This window comes from Triticum dicoccoides, chromosome 1A (genome assembly GCF_002162155.2).
Source record: "Triticum dicoccoides isolate Atlit2015 ecotype Zavitan chromosome 1A, WEW_v2.0, whole genome shotgun sequence".
Taxonomy (NCBI): domain Eukaryota; kingdom Viridiplantae; phylum Streptophyta; class Magnoliopsida; order Poales; family Poaceae; genus Triticum; species Triticum dicoccoides.
Genome location: NC_041380.1, coordinates 608,294,648 through 608,302,806, shown reverse-complemented (window position 1 = coordinate 608,302,806; position 8,159 = coordinate 608,294,648). Strand labels below are relative to the sequence as shown.

General features: G+C 40.6%; 1 protein-coding gene across 1 annotated transcript in view; it reads left to right on the top strand.

Moving 5' to 3' along the window:
• The first annotated feature begins 6 nt into the window (after positions 1 to 6).
• LOC119295450 (structural maintenance of chromosomes protein 5-like) overlaps positions 7 to 8,159 on the top strand; it is a 12,914-nt gene continuing 4,761 nt past the window's right edge. The window contains exons 1-19 of the mRNA XM_037573872.1: positions 7 to 443; positions 639 to 712; positions 803 to 952; positions 1,078 to 1,182; positions 1,282 to 1,427; positions 1,927 to 2,038; positions 2,128 to 2,283; positions 2,455 to 2,576; positions 2,644 to 2,788; positions 2,876 to 2,941; positions 4,041 to 4,169; positions 4,557 to 4,655; positions 4,747 to 4,912; positions 4,995 to 5,140; positions 5,230 to 5,293; positions 5,358 to 5,482; positions 5,577 to 5,654; positions 6,087 to 6,159; positions 7,257 to 7,360. Coding sequence (XP_037429769.1) covers positions 29 to 443; positions 639 to 712; positions 803 to 952; positions 1,078 to 1,182; positions 1,282 to 1,427; positions 1,927 to 2,038; positions 2,128 to 2,283; positions 2,455 to 2,576; positions 2,644 to 2,788; positions 2,876 to 2,941; positions 4,041 to 4,169; positions 4,557 to 4,655; positions 4,747 to 4,912; positions 4,995 to 5,140; positions 5,230 to 5,293; positions 5,358 to 5,482; positions 5,577 to 5,654; positions 6,087 to 6,159; positions 7,257 to 7,360 — 2,475 coding nt within the window. The 5' untranslated portion in view covers positions 7 to 28. The remainder of the gene's footprint in view (positions 444 to 638; positions 713 to 802; positions 953 to 1,077; positions 1,183 to 1,281; positions 1,428 to 1,926; positions 2,039 to 2,127; positions 2,284 to 2,454; positions 2,577 to 2,643; positions 2,789 to 2,875; positions 2,942 to 4,040; positions 4,170 to 4,556; positions 4,656 to 4,746; positions 4,913 to 4,994; positions 5,141 to 5,229; positions 5,294 to 5,357; positions 5,483 to 5,576; positions 5,655 to 6,086; positions 6,160 to 7,256; positions 7,361 to 8,159) is intronic.

Genomic DNA, 8,159 nt, shown 5'->3' with positions numbered 1-8,159 from the left:
AGCCATTCCCCTCCCGCCGGCGACGGCGATGGCGCCCGCCCGGGCCGCCAAGCGCCCCAAGCTGGATCCCCCCGCCGCCTCCACCTCCTCCGCCGGCGCGCCTCACCAGCGCGGCGACGACGACTACGTGCCGGGCAACATCGTGGAGATCGAGCTCTGCAACTTCATGACCTACGACCGCCTCGTCTGCCGCCCCGGCCCGCGCCTCAACCTCGTCGTCGGCCCCAACGGCTCCGGCAAGAGCTCCCTCGTCTGCGCCATCGCCCTCGCCCTTGCCGCCGACCCCGCCATCCTCGGCCGGGCCGCCAGCGTCAGGGCCTTCGTCAAGCGCGGCGAGGAGTCCGGCCACGTCCGCCTCTCCCTCCGCTCCCAGGACCAGGGCCGCGACATCGGCATCACCCGCAAGATCGACACCAACAACAAGTCCGAGTGGCTCCTCGACGGTACCCCCTTCCAGTAGAGATCCCCTTTTCTTGCTGCTTGCTCAACACCATAATAACCATATATACATACATACATATATATATATATATATATATATATATATATATATATATATATATATGTAGGAGTACTATTCTTGCTGTTTGCTCAACACCATATACAGAGAATTCATTCCTCCGTTTCCCTTCCTGCAGGCGCCACCGTCCCCAAGAAGGACATTATCGACGTCATCAAAAAGTTCAACATCCAAATCAACAACCTCACTCAGGTCTGTGTGTCATCCTCTTCTCTTCATGGATGGACTAGGCGACTGCATAGCTATACCTGATGACGGTTTGTGCTGTCTCTCTCGATTTAGTTTTTGCCCCAAGATCGGGTGTGCGAGTTCGCAAAGCTCACCCCCATCCAGCTGCTAGAAGAGACCGAGAAGGCCGTGGGCGATCCCAATTTACCTGTTCAGCATCGCCAGCTTATAGAATGGAGCAAGGAGCTCAGGATTCTTCAAGTGGTAAACATCAATCTTCCATGTTTTCCGCAACATCTGAAGCTAGCTTCTCTGGCTTCATTCATACACACGGTCTCTTACGTACCAGCCAATTGATTGACCGCCGAGCTTGTGTCGAATAATTTCAGGCCGTAAAGCAAAAGGAGCAGACCTTGAACAACCTCAAGGCCCTCAACGCCGAACAAGAAAAAGATGTCCAACGTGTCCGCCAAAGAGATAAGCTCCTCAAGAAGGTCCGTTGTATTGTTTCTCTCTGATGAATGCCATTGATATAGTCATTTAAATTCCCATGACATTCTCATAATACTCTTTGCTGGTTGATTCTGCCGTAGGCTGAGCTAATGAAGAAGAAATTGCCGTGGCTCAAATACGACGCCAAGAAGGCGCAATTCCTTGAGGCGCAGGAGGAGGAGAAAAGTTTCAAGAAGAAAATGGATGATGTAACCAAAATCTGGCAAGATGCAAAAGCCCCTATCGAGTATGTACCACAGCCAATAGGATACAACTCATATACTCCCTCCGTTCCTAAATATTTGTCTTTCTAGAGATTTCAATAAGTGACTACATACGGAGGGAGTACTAAATTTCTTCACTTGCCAAATCACTTTATACATGTTTCTGGAAGTCCCTAGTAGTATTTGGTTCGGTGTTTTCCCTTGTGTGCTGTATCTGATATCCCTTTTCAACACCTTTTTAATTCGAATGCACACTGTTTTGCTGATCTGTCACTTTTGAACTAGTATCCTTTTAACACTTCTGAACTAGTATTCCTTCGTACAGAAAAAAAACTTAACTGGAACTCAATTTCTGGTTACATGGGTGATATATAGCATAATGCTTAATTTTGAGATTGCATTTCTGGTTCAATAATGTTTCTATTTCACGAAGCAACCTTGTGTGTCTTCTTGAGATACCTAAGATTGAGGTTCTGATTTCTAATGGAATACACATCTTCTTTCTTTACCCTGTTTATATAGAGGGCTCAAGAAAGAGAAAACGACAATTACTTCAAGTATGAAGAAGATAGCCAACCAAATAAATCAAAACACAAACAAGCGTCGGGAAGTTACAGATGACGAGATTCAGCTGGTGCGTACCCCCCTTTTTCCCCCCGCTCAAATCAGCTCCTGAGTGCAGTTTGGTCTGTTGTCAATCCTTGACACATTTCGTTGTATCAGAGTGCACGATTGAAAACCACGCTTGATGACATAGAAGATCTGAAAAGGCATGAAAAGAATCTGCAACAAAAGATCTCAAAGGCTAAGGAAGGTCTTGCTGCTGCTGAAAGGGAACTTCAAGATCTACAACCATACGAACCACCTAGAGATGAAATGGTTAGTTTTGTTACTTTAGTTTCCACGATCTTTTGCTTTCCATGATTCCATCTGTACAGCTCAGTTGGTACCTATAACCAACTGGTATCCTATCCAGTCTATGTGCTCACAATAACAGTGTTCATGAGCAATGGTATCTACACCTGTGGCTAAGTTATTTATTTTTTGCAGACACAACTAACAAATGATATTGGACATAAAATTTCTGGCATAAACAAGCTGAAATTCATACGGAAAGAGAAGGAGCAGCAGTTAACACAAGAGAGAGAAAATCTGAGGAAGTGTTCTGATAGGTATCCAGCTTATCAACTACCACCTACACTATCCGTGACATGGATACCTAATGCACCTTTACTACAGGTTGATGCAAATGGAAAGTAAGAACAATAAGCTACTCCAAGCATTGCAAAGAGCTGGTGCTGAAAGAATCAATGAAGCATACTCTTGGGTGCAGAACAACAAAAATATGTTCAGGGGAGAAGTTTATGGGCCTGTTCTCCTTGAGGTTTGTTTAGTTGGTTGTATGCCTACCAACTGCTGCTTTCTCTGCATCCAAGATTCTTATCATGATACTCTCTTTGACTGATTTCAGGTCAATGTTCAGAGTAAAACTCACGCTGGTTACTTGGAAAGCCATGTTCCAAACTATATATGGAGGGTACTGTTACTATGATAATTTTTCATGTTTAGTTGCTAAATCCTGGTGTGCATACTACTTATTGTTTTCCTTTACTTTAGCATTTCCACTGAATATTCTCCCTCAATTCATGATATGGTCGGCTAGCATACCTAGGAGGCACACATTGAAGTAATACTTTACAGGACTCAGAGCGCATCATGCAGTGCATTGCAATGCTAAAAAATTATTTAGGAAAATGAACTACTCTCATCACTGATCCTGCTCTTAGGCAATTTCAGTAGAATCAAATTATTTGGCAATGTCAGGAAACTTGTGGCATTATTAGGAGATGAAATTGCTATGCGTATGACCTTGGAACTATATATCGAAAAATCCAAGCAACCAAAGAATCTGCCTTGGAGAACAACATTAAACTTGTCGTCCGGCTGGCCAGAAGGCCGTTTGCTAGTGCTAAAGTTGAGACATAACTGGGCACGACGTACTGCTGGTACCAGTGCTAGAGCTGGGGTCGGGCGGGAATACCTATACATGTTTATGCAACACCCATGCCTCGCTCTGGCACCTCTTTCTCGCTGTCATACATGTCCGAGAAACCTGCTCATTTACAGAAGAGCAATTCCAACATATCAGACTTTGCAGATAATCAATTATGCTGTGTTAACATCAGACAGTCAATCCTAAGCAAGTACGGTCTGTCAAACTTATAGAGATAGTCCTATACTCCTATCCTATCGAATGCTACTTGCATTTTGTGCATCCTAGGTAGTCATGCTCGGCATATATTATGAACTGGAGGTAGTATTCGAGGCATATATTATGAACTAGGGTATAAAGCAAGGGGTCTTTGATCGAACCGTGGCAGGTCTACTAGTGGATGTAGGTTTTTTGCCATTGTGCACTTGTCCTATGAATGATTAATGTGCAGAGTAGACTGATTGTCCAGTCACTGAAGATGATTAGTGTCCAATAAGACGGCATGCCTGCAAACTTTTTTTAGATATTATTCCTTTGCTTACTGTCTGTATTTCTTTTGCAAATCTTGTCAATTATCTTATTGATTTCAATGTGAAAACATTATATCTGCAACAAATAATTGCCATTTCGTTGTGTGTGCCAGTCATTCATTACACAGAATGCTTCCGACCGTGACCTCTTGGTTAGACAACTGAAGCAATATGGTACTCCTATTCTGAACTACACAGGGGGCAATAGCATCATGTGTGAGCCATTGAACATTACCCCAGAGGTCAGCACCTATATGCCAATCAAAATTAGCATTTTAGGGCATCGATGTTTGTTACTTATTGTTTCTCTCCTGTTTGTTTTATGAGCGCTATTTTGTTTTGAAATCTTTCGTGTTACAACGTGTGCATTAAGAGTTAAAGCTAGTTTCTCTCTCTCATTAGTTTCATCGTCTTCTCTAATTGTTTATGCATGAACAATTCACTTCACCACACAAATCGTCATCTCTCATCTTAGGTACACACTTAATGTGAGGACATCATAGTAAAGTAATCGTCTTTGACTTCATCAATATTGGATCTTTCTTTATCGTTGTTCCCAGTTAAAATGTGCTCAGCAAAAATAAAACCGAGGGGTTAAAATTTCAGTCTGTTAATTTTCATTTTGGCAGATGAAGCAACTTGGGATCACATCAAGACTCGATCAAGAGTTTGATGCTCCTCCTGCTGTAAAAAATGTTTTGATTACTCAGGCTTCAGTGGATCAATCGGTATACACTGCTTATATCCGGTTCATGAATCTGCACCAAGTTGCACTGGTTATGACTTTAAAGAATTTGCTTCTTTTTTATGTCCATGCAGTATATCGGTACAAATCAAGCAGATCAGAGCGCAGATGATGTGGTAAAGTTAGGTATTAATGACCTTTGGACTCCACGTAACCATTATCGATGGACCAGATCAAGATATGGTGGCCATTTGTCAGCAAATGTAGATTCAATCTACCCGTCGCGCCTCTTCATGTGCGGTATGTATTATGATCGCAGCCTTGATAAGTTATTCGCTTATATGGTTCACCTATGCCTAATGCTTGTCAGCTTTTCTTGCAGACGTGAATGTTAGTGACATTGAAATACTTCAATCTGAAAAGGATGAACGCACAAAAAATGTTGAAGGCATGGAGGAAGCCTTAAAAGAGCTCCAGAAAGATCAGAGAAAATTAGAAGATGAAGAGGCAGAATTCCGCAAGAAAAAGGTTTCAAATATTTTAATGTCACTAAATTATATTCAAGTATATCCCAGTTGTCTCTGATAATGGCTATCTTTTGATTGTCCTATTATCAGGAAGCGATTACTGACAGGGTGAGGATTGAAAAGAAGAAGCGAGAAGACCTACAAAGGCGTGTTGGTATGGTACTTTTTCCCCTGTTCTTCTACATGTTGCTTGTATAATATGTTGTTCTTCTATCTAGATTTGAGAAGAAGAACTCTGGAGGACATATCAAAAGAGGAGGATGTGGAATCCAGCACAAGAAAGCTTACTGATCGGCTAGCTAAGTTAAATGATGATCGATTTCGAGCATTGCTAAAACTCAAGGTTAGTACCTCGTAAACTAGCTACCAATATTTCGTTTATCTTGATCATCATCAAAGACTATGTTCTTACTTCAACTTGATTTTCATCCTCTTAGAATTTACTTGTTGAAGCTGTTGCTCTCAAATGGAGTTATACAGAAAAGAACATGGCTTCTATTGAGCTTGATACAAAGGTATGCTCATTAAAGCAATTACATATGTAAAACTGACTTAAATTGGATGGCCTTAAAACTTGTATTTTTACATCATATTACATTGTACCTAGTAGGCCAGTACACATACATAAATAAATTGCACTGTTGGAAAGTTTGCAGTTTACACCCAATTAATCATCACAATTGTAGAATGTTTCTGTAAGATAATGGTTCGTTCTAGTAGTTTGGTGCAACTTCCATCAACAGTGCACAAACCAGAAATAATGGCATAGGAAAATGGTGAGCTCATTCAACAACAGTAGATGCTCATATTTAGGTTGATCCATGTCTCTAAACATTCTCGTGACATGAAATTATTTGGCCTGGTATCATCAAATGGAAATATTAAAAGTTTTGGATACCCAACGTTTGTGTGTGTTTTTCTCTTTGACTGTTGTTTGCATCTCATAGATATGGGAGATGGAAAAGGATGTGAAGAAACATGAAAAGGATGTTGCTGGCGCTGCCAAAGAATATGAAAACCGTGAGTTGTTGCTAAAATCAATTGCATATCTGTTTTTAACAAGTATATTGAAAATATTGCTAGTGTAGTCAACTAAGCTGCCAGAAAATATCTTTGAAGATATTAGTGGGTAGAGCGATTAAGCTGTTCTTTCTTCCCTTTTTCCTTTAAGATTTTGCTATGCTGTGATTTCTTTGGGTCTACAGTTACCGGGCACACGTTTTATGTAATAAACACCATGCTGCATACTCATTGTTTTGCCTTGTTACAAAATATCAGTGAATAACTTAGTAGTTTTTACTTAATTTTCAGCATGATTTTGTGTGTTACTATGCAATATGTTGTTGCACTGCTTGCTGATCGACTACTGTTATCACTATATGTCTGCATGATCATATTACTGCAAACATGCACAAAAAGGGAGATCAGCAAGTCATTATTTACAATAGGAATGTTGTTTTACAAAATGACCTTCAACATTGTTTGCTGCTAGCCGGTTAGACCCATGAAGTTCGTAAAAGGCCAGGCCTCAGATAACTTCGCTGGCAGCAAGCCTGCGCAGGAGCTTGTCACTGAAGACTTCATTATCTATCCAGTCAATTAGTCAAAGATATGAATATCTTAAAGAAGATTTGTGCTTTAATTTACAAGTTTGTTGGTATTCCTTCCTTGTAGCCGGGCCTTTTGACATATCTTTCAAAGCATAAACACTTCCTTTGTCTTTGTAGTATTTGGCCCAGGATCGAAGTTCACCATACCTATAATCTTGGAAAGTCAGTTTCTACCCGAAAGATAACTTGTTCACCAAACCAAACTGTTGCAATTGCAACCTAGTCCTTGAAATCCAGCAGTATATTATCACCAAAATAATGCTGGGAAATCCCCATTTGGAGCTTCACTGAGAAGTTATACGTGCATATGCATTTGTTGAATACCTCTTGGCCTTCAAACAGTCAATATTTTATTTTGGCACTTATTGCAATTGATCAGCTGAAGCAAATTTGCCTGGCCAATTTTTTTTTTGAAATAGATCTAAACTTAATAGTTGATATTCCTGACGTTGATTGACGGATAGTTTCTGTGTTTCATAATGGCTGTTTCTCAAATTTTACCATCAGGTAAAAAAACCACTCAAGAGCATAAGCAGGTGATGCTTAAGGCAAAACAGCATGCAGAGTCAGTATCTATGATCACAGACGACCTTGCAAAAGAGTTTGAGAAGGTATGCCCTGAACTAGTTTTAATAAACTCCGCCTAAAATTATTGTAGTATTTCAATTTTTTGCAGTAGAAGTTCAACATATAAGAACTCAAATGTATAAATGATGAAAATGAGACATTTGGGAACAGAACAGAACAAGGTTGTAGTATCTATGCTTATTGTAGTTTCATTTTCTATCACAACTATGGTGGTGCCTAGTGAGTTAGAAGGTATAAACTTTTTGATGCAAGAGGTAGAAATCTCTCTACCTATACTAAAAGCATCAGAAGTGTCACAACAAGGTTAGAAAGTGCAATGGAAACACCAAGTGCGATCACCCTTCAAGACTTCAACCATTGGAGTGTGTATTTTGTCAATTATTTGATGTACCTTTTCTTTTGGTTTTTGTGCTTCCTGATAGAGAGAGAATGGTCAGAACTCTCTTTGAATCTTACTTTGATACCCCAATTTTCACAATAGGGTAATGGGCCAATAGTCTCTCAGCTTCCAACCCAATCACCAAGAGTGTTACTCTTCTTATAATGAAAGAAGTTTATTCGATCTTAGTTCCTTAGAATGCCCCCCCTCTACAAATCCTCATTATATGTGCTTGTCAAGAATTATCTTATCATGGCCATATAATAGTGTCTGATGCATTACTGTTCATGTGTTTGGATTGGTTATGCTGCTTTTGCGTCTAGCCCAGCCATACAACCTGCAAGTTTCTGTCCATTCTTTGACTCTGCAATACCCTATGTGCTGGTGTTTTCTTGGACCAGATAAAAACCTGTTGTCTTAGCTGCATACATATGCCCTTGTCC